The 24,982-nt window shown below is 40.7% G+C and overlaps 1 protein-coding gene across 2 annotated transcripts in view; it reads right to left on the bottom strand.

The window, feature by feature from the left end:
* Positions 1–24,982, bottom strand: part of Nell1 (neural EGFL like 1) — an 867,181-nt gene that overhangs the window by 279,613 nt on the left and 562,586 nt on the right. For both annotated transcript variants that reach the window (XM_021166735.3, XM_085841704.1), the window contains exon 14: positions 24,855–24,977. In XM_021166735.3, the coding sequence (XP_021022394.1) occupies positions 24,855–24,977 (123 nt within the window). The remainder of the gene's footprint in view (positions 1–24,854; positions 24,978–24,982) is intronic.

Here is a 24,982-nt window from a genome sequence, read left to right on the forward strand (position 1 = left end):
GTCTGGAGTGCTGCCTGTCAAAGATAATTACCAGCAGAACAGAGAACCTATCACTTGCCCATTACCCTGTTAACACATCCACAATAAGCAATGTGAAAGGAACACAGGGTGCTGAAGCTTGCTAGAGACCTGGGCTATGGTCCTCTCTGAGGTCTGTGTGTCAGAGAGAAGATTCTGGAGCAAGCCTAGGCACCTGTTCTTAGAGGCAAATGAGATGTGTCAGGTTTGCTGAAATTAATTTTAACCACAGGTGGCAGAGTCAGGGTCTCTCCTCCCACTTGCAGACTCTTTGGCTGCTGCTTGACAGAAATTTTGAAAGTTTATGTTGGCTCTGACCCTAAGCAAACGATGTGGACTGCTAGCTTTTGTGCAGGGGAATTACACTTCACCTCTGCAGTGCTCGCTGGAGAAGTGTCAACTCCTCATCTGCAACCTCAGACTTGATGTTAGAACCTGGTGGAGTCTGTAAAGGAAGAAAGCTCAGATCACAGTGAAACAGTGTTTGTGGGGTGAACGCTCTGCACACAAGAAGCTCAGGGAAGACACTGAGTGGGCTGCCAGGTGCCTGTACTCATAGAACTCAGGAGACTGAGGCAGTGGAACTACAAGGTTGAGATCAGCCTGGGCTAAAGAGAAAGCTAGAAGTCAGCACAGGTAGATAACACAGGGAGATAACTGCTCAAAAACAAAACCCAGTCTCTGCTGTGACTCCGGGTAATCTACTCACATCTGAAGGGTGGACCTAGGGACTTCAGACTGCTGCTGTGAATAGTGGTCCACTCTATATATGCACCACATCGCATCAGCCCTTTGTAGGTTGAAGGATATTAAGGTTGTTTCTCTTTCCTAGCCGAGCAAGCATCTGTGGAGTAGGATGCCAGGTCCTCTGGACAGATGCCAGAGAGTGGTATAGCTGCCTCATATGGGAGATTTATGATTTTTTTAATATAAGGAGAGAATTCTCCCCACTGATTTCCACAGTGGCTACACTAGTTTGAAATCCCACCAACAGTGAATATGGCTTCTCTTTTACCTGTGTCCCCTTCAGCATTTTCTGGTTGTTTTGCTGTTCTTTGCCACTCTGACTGGGGTTAGATGAAATCTCAGCATTGTTGGGATTTGTATTTCCCTGATTCACAGAACAATGAACAATGTTTGAGACATTTCTTAGCCATTTTTATTTCTTCTTTTGAGAACTCTGTTCAAATTCTGAGCTTTGGAGGGGTCATTTGGTTTTATTTTTGACGATTTGACTTTTAAATTCTTTACATATTCTGCACATTAATCCTGTCAGGTGTACAGTTGTAACCCTCCTTCAATCCATGGCGCTCCTCTTCACATGAGTGCTTCTTAGCTGTACAGAGCCTTTATTTTATAGGGTCCCACTTTTCAATTGCCTTAATCCTTGGGCGAATGAGGCCAGGAAGTCCTTTCTTACAACTATATCTAGCAGTTTCAGTGTTTCGGGTTTACATTTATTTCTTTGATCTATTTAGAGTTAGCTTTTAGCATCTCGGTAAAAAGATGAATGGCTGACGTTGCATGTACTCATGTTTAGGTCTTTGATCTTGTTTCATTGATCTGCATGTCTGTTTTGTGACAGAACATATTATTTTTTTTACTAGGACTCTGTAATATATGTTGAGATCATAAATGGAAATCCCTCCAGCTTTGATGATTTTGCTCAGGATTGTCTTGGCTATCTGGAGCCTTGTGGCTCCATATGAACTACAAACAACTAAGAAAATTCTGACACCTGTGGGGAGAGCCTTCCCCAAGGAAGAAGACATAAACTAATTATCCAAGACCAAATTATAAACCTTGAAAATATATATTACTGAGCCCAGGATACACAGGAGAGAAAGAAAGAAAGAAAGAAAGAAAGAAAGAAAGAAAGAAAGAAAGAAAGAAAGAAAGAAAGAAAGAAAAGAAAGAAAGAAAGAAAGAGAGAGAGAAAGAGGGAGAAAGAAAGAAAGAAAGAAAGAAAGAAAGAAAGAAAGAAAGAAAGAAAGAAAGAAAGAAAACAGTATTAATATATTTAACAGTGAGCCTACCTTGTAGATCTAATTGTTGCCTCTAATGTCATCCCAATGGGATTTTTTTTCTACCTGGTTTCAAATTCAGACCAATGTTTTCTTGACCCTCACTCTTAATTTCACAAGAAATAAATCACTAAAGTAACACTGAAGAGAAAGCATATCAATCTCCTATCTACCTTTGGTTCTCAGCAAAAGATTATATACAATTATATAAAGGTTGTTCAGGAAAGGTAAAAAGTATATTTCATGTAATCAGGGAGGAAGGAAGTTTGGTAAAATAACTGGGATAAATAGCAATAAGAACCCAGGACATCCACTTCCTGAACATCCTTATATGGCACAGATGCTGTGCTATGCAAAGGTCTTGTAATGGAATCACACACAGTCTTATATGGAAGATGGTGGCAGATGTGTAGAGGCAAATGGAACTGAAGGAGGTGTGTGTTTGAATGCTAAGGGACCTAAAACATCCTCAGTGAGGCATGAGTGGGGGAACTTTTAAATCATTATGAGTGTGTGTGTGTGTGTGTGTGTGTGTGCATGCTCTTAAATCATGTGCCATTCCCAGAGGGGAAATTTTATTCAAAAATCAGAGCTCAGGCAAAACACCATAGTAATGGATACAAACACACAGAGTTAGAGAGAGCATGGCACATCCACCAACAGAAGTTAAATCTGAAAATGCAGAAGGACTGGTGTAGACAAGATTTCTCTATGCTTTAATACAATCCTTTTAGAAGGAACTGGGTTAAAATTCTATTGTATTTCCAAAAGCAAATACATAAATACAAGAAGAGAAAAATCTTTTGTCAAGCAGGACAACACCGATAGTACTTAGAAAGGGAACCAGAGAGGAGACAACACCTGACCACGAAGGAGATGTAGAGAAGGCAGCTTCCTGGAGGGCCAGCCTTCTTATCTAGCTCCCCAGCCCTACAGAAAGTTGACCCCCCACTCCTGTGCCTGAGGTTTGTCTGAGCATAATCTTGTCAAATTTCATTGCAATTTTCTCTCAAAAGCTGGTTCAGGCAGGGTGTTTTGCTATGAAATTTTGAGTTTAGATGTTAGGTTGATTATGACCAAGCAGAGGCCCATTTGCTTCACAGTACATCGTAGAGGCTGCCTAAGGATGGCAAATCTGTTTTGCAGCTGCTCAAAGAACAAGCTAATGGCTTTTTCTAGGAAACAGAGAGTGGAGAGCTCATATTCTCAACAATCTTAAGGAAGCTAAGGGGTCAGCTTTAGGTAGTCAGCTCTCATGGACATGTAAGATAAATACATCTCTCTTGCCAACCACAAGATGGGAGAACATGGACACCACTGGCCACCTTCCACATGGAGAACACTCTCTGTTGACTCCACTAAAGGCCTCCAGACAGTCCTTGCAGACTTTATCCTTTTGTGTCCAGTTGAGGGGTGTTTCCATAATTTCTAGTACGTCATTTCTCCCTTCTGCCTACTTGTCACTTCAGAGCATATCTGCCCCTTTTCCTTCTCTCGCTCCTCTACATGTTGTCGAAAGACAAAGGAAAGCACATCTGGAAGGCTTTGTGACTTGCTAGTCACTCTGTGATGTCCCTGAGCTCCACAGTGGTCATCTCCACTCAGCTGGGCTTGTTCAGAGACAGAGGAGAAATGTGAAGAGGAGGGATAGGGAAGCTCACTAGGGAAGCAGTCACTTCAGCCTATTGTTCTTTTCATCCAAGATTGCCAGCACACCTCCCACCTCCCCAGGCAAAGGTTAGTGGTAAAGTCAGCCCTGGCTAGAGAGCACTGACACCACTGGTGAACAACTTAGTGGACTTCAGCTTCCTCGGGCATATGCAGGCAATCCTTGTAGCCAGTTTCAAAGCTCCTTCTGCACCCACTGTCACCTCCCTCATGAACTCCTTCCTCCTATAAACTGTACAAATGTTACTTTAATATTAACCTTACTCATGGTATTTAATTTATGCATTTGTTTTCTGGGCATTGGGATTTTTAAAGTCATCTATTAATTCATTCTGAAGGCACAATTTCCATAATGTAATTTCTTGGATAGAAAGGAAATGGCTTTCTTCCATCATTACATTTCTTCAGGTACCAATATGAATGTTCCATTTAGGCTTGCAATTAGTCTTATACTTAACATATGCCGACTGCTTGGAGACACATTTATTATTTTCATTGCCTAATGCTATAAAGAGATGCTCAGTATAGTTCTGTGCCTTACATTTCTCAGGCAATTTTGACAGCTGAAGGACCAGACATATGGGAAGGGAATCTTCACACATATGCTCTGCTCTTTCTGCAACTGGCTTATAATGTTCCTGCTACAGGAATTCTTCCCCACCCTTCATATTTCCATCTTCAACTCCAACATTTTGTTTATCTCACATATGTCTCTTCACCTTCAATAGTCAGCAAAGAATATCATTCTCAGACCTTCTACATTTATTCCTCAACTAAGACAGACATTGAGGTTCCTCTTTCATGTTCCCACAGTCCTCAGGCCTTCTCCAGTACAGTATAGCTGCCTGGTTTAGTGTCTGCAGCCATATGAAACTACTCCTTTTGGCATCAAAGAACATGTTTTGTTTCCTTGGTTTTATATCATATTTCTCCTTTAAACATCTGGGGTATTCTTAAGTGACTATTAGCTTAGGATAAATAATACAACTGCCAAAGGCCCCACCTGTTTGTCCCATATGGAATCACCAATGAAACCATTAATATCTCCTTGACCCTCTCTCAGAAGCATTGTGAATGAAGGGACTTAAAGTATCTGCCACTGCACCTAGATTCTCTCTCTCTTTTTGCTCTAACCCAGCAGTTCCCAACCTGCAGTTTGCAACCTCTTTGGGAGTCAAATATCAGATATCCTGCATATCATGTATTTGCATTATTATTAACAGTAACAAAATTAAAGTTGTGAAGCAGCAATGAAACAATGTTTTGGTTGTGGGCTATCACTATATGAGGAACTATGTTAAAGGGTCACAGCATCAGGACGGTTACTGCTCTAACCCCTGATATGAATGGTTGCTCTAACTCCTCCACTATATGCTCCTACCATGATGAACTTCCATGCTCCAAGCTCAGCTAAAGGACTAAGATGTTCTGGATTGAAACCAACACCGTACATTCCCAAACCCTTTTCTCTTTGTAAATTTGTAATCTCAGATATTTTGTCACAATGATACAAATCTAACACAAACATCCCAGCAGTCCATGTCTTTCTCCATGCTTCCTTACTTAGTGAGAACTTTCTTATTCTTTTGAAAATTAAAAAATATATATATATATATAGAAAAGAACCTCACAGTGTACCTCTTTGCTCCAGGCATGAGGAGCTAACATGACCATTCAGATCCTCAGTCCCCTTGAACTTGTTCCAGAATACTGCTCTGAAGCCCAGTTGCTCAAAGAAACCACTCAAAGCCAGAAATCTGCCTGTCCACTGAGTGCCTCTGACTTACAGGTCCTTTTCATCCTGATCCATTTTGTCACCTTGAAGCATTCTCCTGCTGCTGCCAACATGTTTCTAGTTCCCTGGATGCTGGATTTGCTCACTAGAATGAAAAAGCCTTGGCAGTAACTGCAGCTCCCTTAGTCTCTGATAATTTCCTCCTACATTCCATGCCTTCCAGGTAGAGATCATGCCAACCTATGTCAACAGAGTTTGGTGCCTGCTTGTGATAGTGGACGGGTAAATAGGCTACTGGATTAAAATGCTTCTTATTCTATGTGATGAACACATTTCTTGGTGGCTGTTAGTTTTGCTAATTACACACACACACACACACACACACACACACATACACACACACACACACACATATGCTCTAAGAAGCATTAATTATATATTTGCATGATGCTCTATGTAAATACATGTTGACTTTCAGAGAGGCTACATTTTGGAGAACATGAGACCTTAACCATGGATGTTATCTCAAAATCTCAAATATTCTGTGGATGTACAGGGACTGGAGAGATAGCTCTGTAGTTAAGAGCACTTGAAAGGATCAAGGCTCAGTTCCCAGCATCCACACAATGCTGCACAGTTATCTGTAATTCCAGTTCCAGGGTATCCAGTACCCCAGTACCTTCTTCAGATCTTTGTAGGTAGCAGGAACATATTTGGTACATGTGCAGACATAGAGACAAAGTACGTGTACACATAGAATTAATAAATCTTAAAAGAAAGTCTTGTGGCTAGGCTGTGTGTTTGGCTCAGACAAAGGTGCTGTATGTAATACACTGTCATCATATAGGATCATGGATGGAAGACATAATTTTATATTTAAAAATAATCCTGAACCGTAATAAAACATTAAAATGGGCTTCTTGACGTTTCTAATCCTCAAAATATCTCATGAACCTATGCTAGTGTTCTTAAAATGTCTACTAAATGATTCTTAAATTTGAATCACATTTCAGATGTCTCACAGAAGGATTAAAAACTTGAAAACCAAAATGGGAAGGGGAAAGTACCATGTGCTATGCAAATCAAAGTGTTTCCAAATGAGTACCAGGAATAGGGTAAAGTAGATTGAACAGAAGATGCAGCTTACCCAGGTCAGCCCCAGCAGTGAGAAGCTCTATCCCCTTTGGGCCTATATAAGATACATTTCTATGTGATGTAACATAAAAAAGATTGCCAGTCAGTTTCCATTCCTTAATCCCAATATTTTTAATGTGTCATGTAAGAGATTGAATGTTTTGCTCAAAGCAATACAATTTATGGCATTATCTGAATTAAAGACATTGGTTTATTCTTGCCCAAAGAGTTACTCATTTGAGATTATTTATGATCTAATTCTTATTAGTCAGACTCAAAATATGGCAACTTTCTGTCAAGGTCAGTAGCTCTTAACCTTCTTAATGCTGTGACCCTTTAATACAGTTCCTCATGTAGTAATGATACTCAACCATAAAATTATTTTTGTGGTTCCTACAAAACTGTAATTTTGCCACTGTTATGAATCATCATATAGCTATATGATATGCAGGACATCTGATATGTGAAAGGGGCAGTGACCCACAAGTTGAGAACAGCTGGTCTAGGTGATCAAGTATAGCCCTTCAAATCCAACTGACTAGGAAGCAAAAATGAATCATTTTAAGGAAGAGAAAATTAAGAAGGAAGGAACCTGCAGAGTGTTAAAACAGAACAAAGAAATAAAATGGGCAAATGCTTTACATCTTTAAACTGAGAGGCTCTGGAAAACACTTGAGAAAAATCAGAAAATAGCTACAAAATACCACAAAATTCACTCAAACGATAAGCATATTTAAATAAATATGTTTTCAGGAATGTATCTGTTGAGATAGAAAATACCAATGCCTAAGATACAAAATGTACTGGTTTGTAGTAAAATATGCCAGTTATTCTTCTGTCCAGGACACTGTTTTCCATTTGGCTTGGTAGTAAGATCCAGCTGGCTTTTTCTAGTCTTTTCACAAAATACATTTTACTCTAGTAAGAGGACAATGACTCTCTCATTTCAATGTTTAGAATCTCTGGCTGATTTTCTTCATAAAGTTGAGTTAATAGGCCAGAAGTTACCACTGTGTTCAAAGTGATACAAGCTGTTGAGACAATGTTTAGTAAACCTAGGATTCCAGAGTTGAGTACATCCTTGATGTTGAAGTCTAATCCCACAAGAACACCATGGACAGATGGTAGGACCTTCTTAAGAAAGGGATGTCTCTTTAACAAGGCCCCAAATGAAGGAGCTAGAGAAAGAGCCCAAGGAGCTAAAGGGGTCTGCAACCCTATAGGAGGAGGAACAATATGAACTAACCAGTACCCCCAGAGCTGTGTCTCTAGTTGCATATGTAGCAGAGGATGGCCTAGTTAGCCATCAATGGGAGGAGAGGCCCTTGGTTTTGTGAAGATCATTTGCCCCAGTACAGTGGAATGCCAGGGCCAGGAAGCAGGAATGGGTGGGTTGGGGAGCAGGGTGGGGGAAGGGTATAGGGCTCTTTAGTGATAGCATTTGAAATGTAAATGAAGAAAATATCTAATAAAAATGCCTTAAAAGAAAAGAAAGTGATGTCTCTCATCCCTTTGCTTCACGATACTCATCTGTTTGCTTCATGGGATTAAGTTAGTTACTGTGAAAGTGTTTTAACTTTGTCTCTTTCACATGTAAGCTCCACTTTCTTTTACATCTTATATGTTTTGTTATAGAAACAGAAAAGAGGTTGAGCCGGCTTCTAACCAGTTAAGCTCCATAAGCCATGATCTTTCTCACTCCATCATCCTGCATGACTATGGACTCAGATGTGCACTGGATTGGTTCGTGAACAATCAGCATGACAAGATAGGGGTGGTTATGTTTATGCCCTCTATGGGGTTAGTGTTATTTCTTCCATAGTCCTTGGGCGAGAAAGCAACAACAGAACAGGGAGTGCCGTAGATGAGATGACATATGTTGCTATTGAGATTTAATTCCAAGAGTGTCAGATTCAAGATCTGTTTGGTTTATGATGCCTAGGGATTTATCTAACAACTCAATTTTTGTGAAACAGTACATATTCCAAGCTACCAGAGGCTACCTTAATAAAGATTTATTATCTGTAAATTCAGGAATGAATCCAGTAAGTGATGTCCTCAAGCATACCAGAAAATTACCCACAAATTGTCATGTACCCTACCTAGCCTTGGGAATGCTAAGGTTCTCTGCTGGGTAATGGCTGTACTGTTGGGTAGGACAGGGTGTCACTATTTAAAGTTGATAGACATTTTCCCTATGAACTGGTCTTTATGAAAACATCCTGCCTGCTCCATTATGAACTCTCTTTAATTGAAATTGATCTTGAAGTACAACAAAAGTGGATGCTAGAGTCTCCATCCCCCTCTCCTTCCTCTGCTTCCTCTTATCTTAGCATAAATCTGTGTTTGAAGAAGGCCGCTCATTCTATTCAATAGTTGACCTTCTGGTGAAATTCCATCCTGAGACAGGAAATGTTACACTATAGTAGGAATTAAATGGCCTTAGCCTCTGGTACATGGATTCCAGCCACCTGTCTCTTTAATAAATGCTATGAGGCTACACTTGACTAAAAGCCAGACCTGAGCTCTCAACACAAGGGACTTCATAGACAATACCTTTCCCTATTTAAGGGCACTGTGACCTCTTCAGAAGTCATCTCTATATACCCTAGGAATACAGCATAGTGTGTCCTAGGACTAGCAAGCACACTGTGTCCTTCTGCCACTGATGAAAAGCTAACTTGGATGTAACATAGTTGCTGTGTTGGTGACGGAGTACTTATAGCTTCTCTAGTGTGAACTGAGACATATCCCACTTCTTTCTTGGCTAAGGAAACTTCCAGAAAACTTTACCTTACACATGTGGCTCATGTTACATTTCTCCTGAATGAAGCTGTTCTTGAGACTATACCTCTCCCTAAACTTTGGAGCACAAATCACAGAAATGTCAAGGTATACACATACTCGCCTGAGTGTGTGTGGTTCAGCTGTGTTTTAAGAGCATAAAGAAATTCTCTCACAGGAATTGTGGTCTAAACCTCCCAAATTGTCTAGGTTAGAACTATCTAGAAGACTGATAGTCAAATCATCTTCCTGCATCATCATTTTATATCGGCAACTATCTACCTTTTGGAGAGTGATAAAGAATGCCTTCTTCATGCTTGCCTGCTAATAATGGAAAGTGCATTTTAGTAAGTGCTTATTTCTTTTGTCATATTCCTGCCCAGGATCTGTAAAACTATCACATTTAAAAACTGCTGTCACCACATGTAGAGTCCCATGTACCTGTAGTCCCAGGACACAAGAGGTCATGAATTGGAAACAAGCTTCTCTGGATAGATAATCTCTTCACTGGCCAAACAATCAACAATAGTAGTTGATTAAAATAAAATAAAAATGTGATCAGCACAAATGAGTTAGGTGATCTATCCAAGAAGTAGACTTAAAAAATAACCAACATGCCAGTTCTTTCTTACAAAGTCTTAAAAATGACAGATTCACCAAAGGAAAGAAACAGTCAAGAAGCACAGAAAAAAGAGCCACTGTATAAACCAAAAGCAAATAGCTATGTAACTAAAGATTTCAGAAAGGTACAGGGCTCTGGTGTCTCTTCTATGTCCCCTGCAGTTCTGCTCAAGAGGTCGTTATGGATTCAGAGCTCTTCACACTACTTTCGAGTGACCCGAAGAGCATTTTCTCAATTTACTCTAAAACTAAGAAGATCAAGAATCTCAACGAAAACCGAACTGCTTTAATTTGACTGAAGCCTGATGGAAGTAGTGATGACGATGATGTGGTTCAACCAGCAAGAACAATCTTCAAACCCTGGATACGCCAGCCTTCCTTACGTGAGCACCTACAAATGACTGTCACAATGTGCCAGGTCGAATGGCTTCAGAAATTCACCCAAGCTTTTATGTGCATGTTGCTGGCAGCGGTGCTCATCTGAGATTACATGTGCCCACAAATAGCTATGGCCTTCCTCTTTTTCACAGGCACACAGACATTTTGCTCCAATAGTAGATATGGCATGGAAAGGGCTCTATCAAATTCAGTGTGAGCCAGTGGCAGGTGCTACCTTCAGGTCTGACCCATAAGCCACCTGGGCACAACCTGTCATCCATCTCCTTGCCGCTGGAGAGATGCAGATGCTGAAAACCATGGATAGGTGAGCTCTCTTAGGAAGACACGTTGCAGCTATACCTGGTGAACAATGGCAACCACAAGAACAGGTTACGGAGCATCTGTCAGAGCTCTATCATTTCCTTACTGGGTACTGGCGATTGACTCATGCTGCCCTATCTAACACAGGTTCAGTGAAAAGAGAAAAAATGGGGTTAGATGAAAGCACCAGAAACAGACATTCTGACCCAAGTGGTTGAGTTGGAAGATGTCACATTTTCAGAATGAGGATTTAAGTGACAATTACCAGGGCCTGGAGAATGCTGTCATGCACACAGCTAACTCTATTTCAGAAAGCAAACAGAATATGCTGTGAGTTGAAATACAGAAATTCATGGACATATTTGATATTAAATGAAGCAGAAACTTGAAGGCAGGTAATTGCAGACAACAGTGTGGAATGACCAGTCTTAATTATTCATTCCACTAATATTCTACTGAAGGAAGTGGGCAGTGAGCAGGACTCACAGATTATGTTTGGAGTTGTATACTATGTGTAAATATTACTCAGTTTGTCCTTTGCTGTATTTGGCTAAATGAATTAGTGATTAAAAACAGAGTCACCAATATGTGTTGGTGTCATATTCAGACAAGAAATCAAAGACTTCCTTCTGAGAGTAGTGTGGCTAAGAATGAACTCAGATCTGAATTCTTCACCACTCTATCTCTCTGAAGCTGTGGTGTCTGGTCTATCTGTACTCTGTTGTGAATCTGGGTCTACCTGAATAAAGTCTCATTAATCTGTCCTTAACAATGGCCTTTGCTCTCTTTTTTATTGGACAACATAGAAAGTATCACAAGGCGGAGGAATGAGAGCTACTTTATAGAAATCTTTAATTGAGTTTCCCAAGGGATTAAGTTATTGAGTTCAACTGACCCCATCTGACCAAGATAAAAAACCAACAGAGGCTATAAGGCAATATCCAAATACTGCTTCCAGTGTTTATGGTGGATATTAGTTTTATAAGATTGCTTTTAACATATTTGCTGTTTCGAGCATTTATTTATCACTATGCACAACACACATGCATTACTTAAGGTCAGGGGCAAGGAAAAATGCATGACTTAAAATTAAAGCTATACATCAAATTAGATTTTAAGAGCTGAAACATAAGAGATCAAAGCAAGGAAGGCTGGCTAGCACGTTGTTCTCTTAAAGATAGGTTAAAGAAAGAGCAGAGTAGGCAGTTTTAAGTCTTTTTTGAGGTCCAGAAAAAGTTTCTATCTCTTAGAATGTAAGAGATACTTTAATAATAATTCTATCACCATGCCTGAATAGAGACCTGAATCAATGAACCTGACTAAGATAATAGTAAAAAGAATAAGATGCTTGTAGACCCAACAAGAGCATTCATCCTAGATACCACTTAACTCTCGGCTCCTACTCAAAACAGTGATAGGTAAGGCAGCATGTGTGACTCTGATAGAAAATGATAGAGTTCTAACAGATACCCAATAACCTGTTCTCATGGTTCCCATTGTTCACCAGGTGTGGCTACAGAGTGGCTTCCCAAGGAAGCCCACCTGTTCACGGTTGTCAGCAGCTGCATCCCTTTCTCAGCTGCATCCCTCCAGCAGCAGAGAGACAGACAACAGTAGCAGGTCGTGCCCAGGTGGCTTATGGGTCAGACCTGAAGGTAGCACCTATCTCTGGCTCACATTGAATTTGATAAGACCTTACCCATGCTATATCTAGCATTAAAAATAAAATGTATGTGTGCCTGTGAAGTACGGGAGGACATAGGTATTTGTTCATTCATTAAAAGTTAATAGAACACTGCAGGTGTGGTGATTCATACCTTGAAACTTACCACCCAGGAGATGGAGACAGAGGCAGATGGATTTCTGTGAATGCTAGGCCAGATCATCTAAACAGTGGTTTTCAGGATAGCCAGGGCTCTGTAGAAATCCTATCTCAAAAAGAAAAGAAAGAAAGAAAGAAAGAAAGAAAGAAAAGGAAAGGAAAGGAAAGGAAAGGAAAAAGGAAAAAGGAAAAAGGAAAAAGGAAAAAGGAAAAAGGAAAAAGGAAAAAGGAAAAAGGAAAGGAAAGGAAAGGAAAGGAAAGGAAAGGAAAGGAAAGGAAAGGAAAGGAAAGGAAAAAGAAAAAAAAGAAGGGGCAATAGTTCTTTTTAATGCTAATCTTGCCTTAAACATGATCAAAGCAAAGCAGTGTTTTTATTCTCTGTATACAACCTGACCCAATAAAGATGTATCACTGGCTGCTGTTCAGTGATGGTATCCATCACTGGCTGCTTCTCTGAGAGTCATTTTTACTATTTTTAATGATATGTATGAGTGTGGGTATTGTGGAGTTCAGAATGATGGTATCCATCACTGGCTGCTTCTCTGAGAGTCATTTTTACTATTTTTAATGATATGTATGAGTGTGGGTATTGTGGAGTTCAGAAGAAGATAGCTAATACCCTGAAAGGAAAGTTGCAAATGATTATGAGCTGTGTAATATTTGGTGCTAGGAACTGAACTCAAATGCTTTGCAAAAGCAGTAATGTCCCCTTAGTTACTAAATGACCTTCCCAATTCCAGTCACCGAATAATTTGCGTATTTTGTCAATAATTGCTCAGCAGCACACATCACAACGTAGCACTGAACCTGGATACTAACTATGGCATCTCCCAGTAAAGCTGCCTAGGGAACATTTTCTGGTCCTTTGAAAATGGTTACTTAGGAAGGGAAGGCAATCTTGTCCCAGTGGCTCAGTAGACACACAATGCTTAGCTGCCTGTTTTAAGATAAAATGGACTGATGGGTATTTATATTGCTATGCTAATCTTGTGAGTCATTTATGCAGCGACAAGTAGGGTACAAACACCTGTGAAATTCACCCAAGTGCAGCCTCAGCTCTGGGAAGAGTCAGCACTTGTCAACACGTCTTATTTCCACACCCTCTGAGAGTCAAGCTAGCTTAGGATGCTTCCTTTAAGCCTCAGGGGACTCCATTACTGTCTTCCAGGCTGTGAGCCTTAAACAGTAAGTACTGACATCGCTTAGCGACAAACTGTGATGTAAGTATATCCAGGAGACTCCTCTTTTTTTTCCCTCTCCTCCTGGAAAAGCAATGGAAGGAAAGAAATATTAAAGGCCCAGAAAAAAAAAAACCCTACAAGATCTACCTTAACAAGTCAAGGAACACAATGAATGGAGGGGGCTTTTGTTACTGAGGTTGGCTTCTGTCTCTGTTGGTCTGTCAATGTTCTCTTTCCTGTTTTGGGAGGGAAGCCTAGCTTCTGGTGCCCTTTACCAGCCCTTTACCAAATGTACAGGCATACATATCTCTCAGTAACCGAGTATGAGAAAAATAACTTCTATTTTCTAGTTCCAGATACATTTTCAAAGGATGAATTGCTGAAGTATAAAGCATAGTAACTTTCCTTGGGCTTAGAGGCTTGTTCTTCTCTCAGAGATAAATCAGTATTATAAAACGCTTCCTCGTTTAGGTCCATAACAAGTTACTTGCTGGCACATTTGGTAGCAGTGCTTGCTGGTAAGCATTTGTCTGTCAGGAAGTTTGCAAAGCCACTAGTACTGCTTATTGCCATCACCGCAAACCACAGTAGTGCAGGTGGGAACAGGGGGCCTCTCACATACCTGCCCAGCCTCCAGGTTGGATCACTCATAGAAGAGCTGCTTCAGCTTTCACTGTCTCCCCAGAAAATCACACTCGCACTGCTTTGTAAAGGAGCTCTTGTAAAGGAGCATTTATTTGGCAAGCCTGGTGAAGTCTCTGTCCTGGGCTCCTTACACTGAGCCACAGTGAGATCCTCAGAATTTCCAGTCTCTGTCTGGCCAGGTTTCTGCAACCTCAACTACCACATCAGCCCATTACATTGAGAAGGGATGGAGGTCATCTCTGAAGTATGGTCCTGTTGTCTTATTTACTCCAAAGGCCACTGTGCTGACCACCCTGTCCCGGACTTATTCTCTGTTGACTCAAACCTGCTGTAGTGACAGAAAAACTATGACATCTCAAGCACCAACACATTGCAGAGTCATGTCCTAATTTTTACAGAATAAAGTGATCCCAAGTTTGTCTGTGATTGAGAATAAAGTGGCTATGCTACATGGAATTGGTCTCAATCTCAGGAATGACTCTCTTGATTACAACAAGGAGGACACACAGGAAAGGACAATGTTCAACTCACCAGTACACACCACACTTAGGTGAATTTTTATGACCCTTCGATCACAAAGAGACATTGCTCATTTTTGTTTTCTTAAAATATATATTAAGGTAGCCAGCCAAGCCCTGTAATAATTAAAATAGGAAATACATATGGCTCTGATGCTCTTAAGGCATACTTAATATTAACATAATCAATACCTTGGGCTGGAGAGATGGCTCAGCCGTTAAAGACTAGGCTCACAACATAATCAATACCTTGAACAGAGACAGATATGACTGTTGAATGCATTATATATATATATATATATATATATATATATGTGTGTGTGTGTGTGTGTGTGTGTGTGTGTGTGTTTGTGAGAAAGCTCTGTACATCCTAAGGGAAATTGATTCTATCTAGTGATATGACTGAAGATCATATATAAGAGCTAATACTGAGGCTGGAGAGATGGCTCAGTGGTTAAGAGCACTGACTGCTCTTCCAGAGGACCTGAGTTTAATTCCCAGCAACCACATGGTGGCTTACAACCATCTGTAATGGGTATCCAAAGCCCTATTCTGGTGCATCTGAAGGCAGTGATAGTGTATCCACATACATAAAATAAATAAAGCTTAGAGAGACAGAGAGAGATAATACTGATTGTCAATTTGATGGGATCTAGAATAACCTAGGAGTCAAACCTCGGGCATGTCTATGAGAGATTATCTTGATTAGGTTAATTGAGGTGGGGGCACCTATCATCGTTCTATGCACTAGGATCTGACTAATAAAATAGGAAAAAAGCAAACTGTGCACCACCATTCATGGTTTTCTGCTTCCTGACTATAAACGTGCTTTGACTAGCTACCTAAACTCTCTCACCATGGCTTCTCTACCACAATGGAATATCTTTCAAATGGTAAATTGATATAAATTCTTCCTTAAAAGTTGCTTTGTTCAGTGTACTAGTTAGTTTTGAATGTCAACATGCTACAACCTATAGCCATCAAGAGAATATTCATGAGGGCTTATCAATATCAAGTTGGCATATGGGAGACTGCCTTGATTGGTAATTGATATAGAGGACCTAGACCACTGTGGGTGGCACCATTCCCTACACGTGTGCTACTAACTACATAAGATGGAAGAGAGTTAGCATGCATAGATTGTTGTTTCTCTCTGTTCTTGACTGTGGGTGTGATGCAACTGAGTCCCTGCCTCAATATCCCTACAATTATGACTATAACTTGCAATTGTAAGATGCACACACCCCTTCTTCTTCAAAGCTGCTTTTTGTCAGAGAATTTTATCACAGCAATAGAAATGAAATTAGAAGAGTGTAGCATTATATCACAGCAAAAGAAAAGTAACTAATACAGATGGGAAGGCAGACATTACCAGTAACGTTTTAACCCAGTTTATCTGTGTTGTTTTATTTATAATCATATAATCACATGAATCAAGTACCCTTGGGCCCCTGGTAGAGACAGGGACACTGGTTTGGAGAAATGAGCATTGTGTGTTGCTGTATGTCTTTGATAGCCTTGAGTGTAGAAACTAGAATTGAAAGAAACATGGTCAGTCACTCATAGCCATATTGCTAGTACCATATTACAACACAAGAGCCCAACATATCTATCTCCAAAGCTTACAAGCAGGACACAATCCTCACATATGAGTGAGTCTCATACAACAGCTCTTTTCCCCATCTTAGCTGAGTATCTTATGATACACACTCTGATAATGGCTATGTGTTTTTGTTTTTTGTTTTAATTCTTTAATTTCAAGAAAAAAATTACTTTTTGGGTTTCTATTTCATTTGAGACCTTTTCCTCCCACCAGAACTCATTCTGCCTTTCCACCAGCCTGGCCCTTACTGCTGTGGCTGCTCATTTCTTAAAGCACCTCTTCTTCTAGGTGATTTCGGCATCTATCCTAACTCTTCACTATTCAATCTATGAGAAAATAGAAGTTACTGTATATGATTCTTGCAATCACATATGTAGTTTTCAAAATTCTAGCTGGAATTCTTTCTAGTGCTTACACCATTGAGGAGATGATTGTGGTTTGAGCTATGACAGAGGTCGGGAGTGGTAAGAAATTACTGTATTGTGGATAAGCGACAGATGACAGATTTGCTGATAGGGTGGTATATAACATGAAAACAAGAAACAAAAGGAAACATTTAGGTCCGTTTTTAAGCAATCTGGTGAGAGATGATCTGAGTGCCCAGTTAGGGAATGGCTTAGAGGAAGAAGTGAAGCCTCTGTTAGTGTTGTACAATTTTGAGATACAATCCCCTTCCCTACTTTCATTTTATTTCTGTGTTGTGATTAACCACAGACAATTGCTGTCTGAAAATGGAAAATTTTAATAATACTTCATAATTATCAAATTATGTGACATTCTATGTAGGATGATGAGAAAATGTATGTACTATTCTAGCTTGTCTTGGATATGAATCACCCTTTTGTCCAGTGTATCTCTGTTGTAATATGTATTGCAATGTGTGTGTGTGTGTGTGTGTGTGTGTGTGTGTGTATGTGTGTGTGTGTGTAGTTTTGGCTACATTTTCAGGCATCCATTGGTAATCTTGGAGCATATTCCCAATGGACAAAGGTGACTACAATGCCGTGAGATGCTCAAGGAGGTGGTTCAAGGAGATGATGCTGGTGACCTTAGAGTTTGGAAGCGAAGGCATAAATTTCATGCTTGTCAGAAAATACGTGCTGTTTAAGCCTTTATGTTTGAACATGGTTACTTAGGAGGCAGAAAATGTTGAAAGACTAGTCAAAAAGTTTACCAAAGAAATCCGAGTATCTGTTGAAATAGGGAAAAGTCGAGGACTGTGAGCTTTCTGGGGAGGGGGGAAAGTTTTGTTGTTGTTGTTGTTGTTTTGACAATTAAAAGTAGTTGATTTCAAATGCTGTAGGAAGTTGAGTTGTAGTTGAACCAAAAGCTAACCATGTACCAGCACCTACAATAGTACATAGCTCACAGTGTTTGCAGTAAATATTATTTAATAACTTATATGCTAGTTGCCATTTATATCACTGATTACAGCAGGAGAAAGTTTTTAAGGCAGAATCATCCATGAGGATTTAAGGAATAAGGGGCTTAAATTGCAGAAATACACAGAACAATGTAACAGAAACTCATTCTGCTTAGCGAAAAAAGGTACCATACTACTTGGGAGTCAACAGAAAACACCACTTTGCTCAGAATCTTCAGCCTAGAGGTTTATTCAGCAAAGCTGAGTTCCCAAGGGTGTCTGCAAAGCCTTATGATTAGGGAGAATTGTTGTAAATTTATGGTTGTTCCATGTTGCTTTAATATCACATCAGATCCTACCTTCTCTGTGATAGTCTATATTCAGGACTGGCTCACCCATTGTACTACAAGAACAGAGCTGACCTTTGTCAAGTGATCCAGCTCATTGCAACTGCTTGATAAGCCATCATCATACCTAGGGTCTCATGGCAGCAAGAAGCTATGTGTGAACTGGCTGACTAGACAATAGTGCATTGAAGAATACATCAGCAGGAAGAGGAGATTCATCTATTCTGACTCAGGAGATGAAGGGAATCAGCAACTTGAGCTGCACTGAGAAGGGTGAACAGAACATTAATGGGAAGAGGAGGATGTAAGAGGTTATTCTAGATCATGACCCAATTCTTAGGGGGAGAAAAATCACATGAAGCTAACTTGTCTGGGCAGGAATGGTCAGTGGGCTTCCAGCATGACTATAGAGGAGTGGGGAGAGACAATATACTGACAGATGAACCTTAAAATGTCCAGAAGGGGGCAAATTTCACAGGACAAAGGGTCCTGTAGGAGTTTAGGTATCCATTAATAAGAAACAGTTTATTTGTTTGTTTAGGAAGAAAAATGGAGATTGATTACAGAGTAGATAAAGATGGATAGAGAGACAATTAGGTACACACAGACAGACACAGATTTACTGTTCTGAACACCCACTTCTCAGGTCTGTACATGCTTAAGTATATTTTGGATCTGCATGTTCCTGAGAAATAATTTTCTGCCACTGTGTGTTCAAATTCATGTCCTATGCTATGCATGTTTTCTGACTAGTTGGTCTTAACTGAACTGGAGTTTTCCTCATCCACATTTACATCAGTGCTGCCTTTAATGCAACTGGTATATACTCAAATTTCTTAATAGTCCTATATTATTTGAGAGTCCCATTCCCTGCAGTAAAAGAATTTGGCCCAAGAGTGTCCATATGCAGCTAAGGAGATTCTTAAACACTAATGAAAGGGGATCCTCCTATGTTAACCTCCATACATAGAAAACCTTATGTGACCTACAAGGGGTAAAAATGGAACAGAAACTGAGGGAGTAGCCAACCAATGACTGGTTCAGCTTGAGACCTATGCTATGAGAGAGAGCCCACCCTAACACTGCTAATGGTATTCTTCTATACTTGTACACAAGAGCCTAGCATAATTGTCATCAGAGAGTCTTTTCCCAGCAACTGATGGAAACAGATATAAAAACCGATAGCCAAACATTAGGCAGAGCTTGATAAATGCTGCATGCTGTAGAATAAGGGAATGAAGGATTATAGGAGCCAGAGGAGCCAAGGACACCATAAGAAAACATAAAGAATCAACTAACCTGGGCCCATATGGGCTCACAGAGACTGAACTGCCAACCAGGGAGCATGCATGGGACTGACACAGGCCCTCTGCACATATGTTACAGTTGTGTAGCTTGGTCTTCATGTGGGACTCCTAACAGAGGGAGCAAGGCCTGTCTATAAATCTGTTACCTGGCTTTTAGACCCTTTCTGCCTACTGGGATGCCTCGTCTAGCTTCAATAGGAGAAGATGTCTAGTTGTGCTTTACTTGGATATGCCAGGGCTATTTGATATCCCAAAGAGAAATGGAGGAGGAATGGATGGAGTGGGGAAAAGTGGGGAAGGGCCTCAGGGAGAGAATGAAGGAGAAACTGTGGTCAGGATATTTATTAATTAATTATGGCTCTATTACAAGCATATTCCATGGGTCTGAATAGGTGGCTCAGTAGTTGAGAGCACCTGCTGTTCTTGCTGAGTACTTTGGTTCAGGTCCTAACCCTGACATAAGTAGCTATAACTACCAGTAACCCCAGTTTCAGAAACTCTGACATCCCCTCTGGCCTCTGCAGATACCTGCCTATATTGGGTGTTCACACAGACAAGCAGGCACATAAACATGTACAAAAATAAAATAAATAACCATAAGGAGAATACTCCATGTAAAGAGAATACCCCAAGAGCTCATCTTCCTGACTTGAACCTGGTCCTGGGCCACCCCTAATCTATTTGTTTCCTGCCTTTATAAACCAGTCTGAGCTAGAATAAAAAAATCTCAGTATCCTTCCTGAGCTGTTAGGAAATTGCTCTTTAAGTATAGGTGTACCTACCATCCTTACTCACTCATGGTACGGGTATGCTTTTACAAATGGACTGGTCTTCGGCTGGTCAAGACCTCTTATCTTAGCAGTCAATCTTTTTCATCATCATTCTCTTTAACATTCTGTCTGCAACCTTAACAGCAGAATTTCAGAATGAAGCCTTCCTGAGTTCCGCTCATTACATTAACCACGTTTCAGAACTCTGTCTAGAGTGCTATAAGCACCTTTGCCAAGGGCTTCACATTTCCCTTGCTATTTGCTTCAAAACCTTCAAATTTCATCTACTCTGATTCACAGCCCGGTACTTCATCAGTTTTATTATTTTCAGTGATAGCTTGCTATAACAACTTACTATTCTTTTCCCTCCCTCCCTCTCTCTTCCTCTCATACTGCCTATGAGCTGCTGAAATCATCTCTTGGCACCTGCAAGATGTCTGCTTTCCTTAGAATATCTGCTAACTCAAGATGTCAGTGGCATTGTGAGTGTGAGCTGTCACATTAATCTTTCTACTCCCGACCTTCCCTAGTCTTCTGTTTCTGGCCTCTTGCCATACAGTGAGTATCTAGGCTCTCATCAAATAGATGTTTCCAGGAAGTAGCCCTTCTATGCAAGTACTCTCTGCAAAGTGCTCAAAACATGTCACCTCCGTGAACTACCAGATTCTTAGAAGCCTTAGAAGAAAGTCTCACTTATGTGCCTAAAATTTATACAGTGGACCTAACTAGAGCTTTTCTTTGGAGCCTGTCTCCCATTAGCAGCCCAGGCTTCATACTGAGATGAATTTGTGTATCTATTTCTGGAAGCAGTGGTTTCTCAGATAGGGATAAGTTTGGATGACCCCCTAACTCTTGGGACTCCAGACAGACTTGCTTTCTTATAAAACCTTCCAAATACCTGAGTGCATATTCTATTAGAAAGGCATATTTGCCTAATGTACCCTCACAAGGAAACTTCCAAGGTCTATAGTACACTCCCCTTTTACTAAGCATAATTGCAGATATATTAAGCCACAGTGTACAAGAAGCAGATGTATAGACAAACAGGTGTAATATGTGGTGGTACAGACAGAGATGGCATTTAGAGAGCTTTCTGGGATGCAGAAAAAGGTAACCCTCCAGCCTAAGGCATCAGGATGGGAACACAGGACTGAAAAGTTACTAGGCACATTTGCATCTCTACATGTTACAGATCATTAAAGTGTCCCCAGGATATCTGCATATAAACCCCAGGAAGAAGAAGATTAACTAATCCACTTCTATATACAAAGGAAGTGTAGGTATTAAAAGATGCCACAAGGGTGTCACAACCTATCAGCTTCTGAAATGCTGGAAAAGTTTGAACAAGTGCCTCCCAATAGCTTTCAAGTATTCTTCAGAGAGCCTATCAAGATAGAGAGGTGGTAATAGTAGTCTGCACTTAGCCCCTTAGCTCTGATTTCCATGTAAATAATTGCACATTTTGTAAAAGACTCTTGACATAGCCCATAGATCAGAACACCAGTGAGAGGGCAGACACAACTATTTTGCCACTTTTTAGTGAACATCGTTAGACATGTGAAGTTCGGGAGAAGGTGCTGACACACCATTTGACATTTCCTCCAGAGCAATCCCATCTGGCCTCTTGACTTAGCCTCACCCTGACTGCAGGTGAGTTAGAGAAAAGAGGTGGACATGGTGGACATTTGCCTCCCAGTTCTTTCTTCATCTCCACACTAGGGATCAGTGTGTCCATGGGACCACCCATTCTAGGTTTTCCTCCTGCCCTAAGGAGTGAGAGGAAGCTTCTTGCCAGCATTTCAGCTTCTATGTGCTTGACTTCTTCACCTTCCCCTCATTGGTTATGGAGAGGGGAAGCCTACCATTTCTAGTCTCTTCTCAAAACCACAACTGTTCTCAAAATTAATCAACAATTACCATTTTGCCAATAGATCTGCTATTTAGTCACCTTGAAGAGAATGACCACATCAAGTTTTCTGGTCAAACCTGGTGTCTGAGACTAATAGAATCCCAGTCTGCAGTGAGAGAACAAAAAAACCAAGCCACAAGAGAAACCACAGGGATGTGTGCTCCTCAAAGTGTATCCTTTGGAGCAGTTATCCTCAATGCTAGGCTTCTTTCTGCCTTCAGGTTCTGTGATATTCCTGGGAAATTCTTTTTTCTGAATTCTAGTTCACACCATGCAGGACCAACTTCACAAGTATGCATCACCTAGGAAGGCTCCACACTCGGGGTTTGGCATTCTGTAATCACCACTGCAAAGTTCCTAAGAACTTCAAACACATGGATTTGTTCTAAGTAGAATTCAGTAAGACCCAGAATACATGTTCTCCTGGGCACACCGACTCTTAGTGCAGACAAGAAGAATAAGAAAGGTCACATACATTCAACATGTCTGTGTATCCTCTCACCTACTCACCAGCTCTTGGAAAAGACAAAAGTCTGGGTTGGATGCCCTAGAAAACTTTAGTTCAAATGCAGTCCCTCCAGATGTCTCTCTGCCTTTTCATCATACCAAAATAGCTTAAAGACTTTTACCAGCAGACACTGAAAGGGTTAGGACTGAGCACATATGTTTTGCTATTTCCAGAAAAAGAATGATGGCACCCTCCTGGGTGCTGGATGTCAAGGACCTGGTGGTGCACGATACAAATATCCAGAGAACTGCTGCAGAGATCATCACATCACTGAGTGCCATGTCTGCTGTGGATTTAGGATATGAAATCTTAGAAAGGGAGGATGCTTGATTCAAGTTCTCTGCTCAAGCAAGGTCAGGATGTGGGGTGTGGGGTCATACCCATATGAGGAGTCCATTCTGCAGGAAAGACCTATTGCTATCCTATGGGTCAGCAGTCACAAGGAGACTGTCCTCCATACCCAACGAAGCAACATTGAACAGTCAATTTCAAGCACAAATGAGAATAATTACTTGGGTACCTTTATGAAGCAAGCTTTGCCTGCTTTTGTAAAGGAAGCCTAAACTTACATTTGTCTCTTGGCACTCCAAATCACAAGTCTTCATTTTTGGTTCCTGTTGCTTGTAACCAAAAGAATCCTAAAGTGTACACCACATCACACAAGGCTCAATGTTTTCAGAGCCCTCATGAACCTTTTTTGTATGAGCCAATGTTGCTTTGTACATTTTACCACTTGGGTTGGAAGCATTTGTTCAAATTGTTTTCCATTTTTAAATGATGAATCCTCTAAGGCCCTGTCTTACCTCTGGTTTTGTTTTTTGGGATTTTTTTGGGGGAGTGGGGGTTCTGAACATAAAATTCACACTCACTGTGTGTTTACAAAATAAATGCCAATATTATCAGCCACTGAGACAAGAATGCTTTCCAGGATCACCAGATTTTAACCAGCTAATGACAGATAAGAAAGGAGGCTTAGTCTATCAGCTACATATTGACAACTGCTTAGTTAAAGCCCGATTTCCATTCCAGCACTAATGCCAGGCTGGCAAGGCAGATAAACACTCTCCTATTCAGAACCTTAACCCTCAGGTTAGGTTATGCTAATCTCATTTAGAACTGTCTGCAAGCATGCTGTCCATTTAACCCTAAATGCCAAGATATTTAGCAATATGTATTGCTTGGCTTAAAGTGCTTCTGTCTGTTTATCAAATATGTGAGCAAATTTTTTTTCTAAAGGTTACACAATGTAATTATAATTATCTTTCCTTTCAGCTTTTGTTTTAGTTTCTAGTTAGGGGAGAAGGAGATGTAAGAAGGGAAGGAAGAGAAGAAGGGAAGTTGTGTCTCTCTCTGTGTTGACTGATTAGGCTGGTTATCACATAGGTAATGAATTATTATAGTATGCCAGGCACATTCTTTTCTAAGACATTAAGCTGTGAGGATATGACCATGTATTTGCTACCCAGGACTTCCATCCTCTCTGCAAGGCAAATAACATGGAGACAAACACAAATATGTAATACAGAGTGTCCAGTCAGGCTGCTTATGAAAAGCAGTTGAGCAAGGTTTGGTCTTGGGAACACTAAGAGTGATTCTGTGATCAGAACAGAGACATAACAAAAGTGATCACCCATGAAGGCAGAGAGGATGGCCATATCTAAGGACTGGCAGTAGCCAATGGGCTTCTATAGAAAAAGAGTATGTGGATAGTGGGTGGCCAGCTGGGAGGACAGCTGAAGGAAGGATATGAAGATGACGATAAAATAGAAGATGACCATAAAATATATACAAAGCCAGACAACTGGCTGAACTCTAATTAGCATTTCTAAGGGTAAAGTTCCTCAGTCAAGCAGATGCCCTGAATGAAAGCGCAACTGGTACCCACTTACCCTCTGACCACAGCTCACATGGACCCAAATTTACACCAGAATTGTATCTTCCATTACTAGGTCCAATTTTATTTAAGAGGCAAAACTGGAGAACCCCATTCAGGTGTGGAACTGTACCAGGACCCACATCCACAGCCTCCAGAATGCTAAGGCTCTTTCTTCCATGCACAGTACCACAGCCAACAGATAGACCAGGGGCAGAAACCAGCTATGTTCAGCTCCCATAGTGACAATAGGAATCCTTCTCATGAACATCACAGGCTCAGGCAGGGTAGCAGGTGGAGGTGCCCCTCAAGGCAGCAAGCCTACCTTTGCAGACAGTACCATTTCCCACGTAGCCTGGCTGACAGGTACAGCTGTGTCCCTGGACTGTGTTGGTACAGATGGCATTTTTGTCACAGTTGTGTTGTCCGCTGCCACAATCATCATGCTCTGCA

The sequence above is a fragment of the Mus caroli genome, unplaced genomic scaffold (genome assembly GCF_978045245.1).
Source record: "Mus caroli unplaced genomic scaffold, Mus_caroli_1 scaffold_8, whole genome shotgun sequence".
In the NCBI taxonomy this organism is placed as follows: domain Eukaryota; kingdom Metazoa; phylum Chordata; class Mammalia; order Rodentia; family Muridae; genus Mus; species Mus caroli.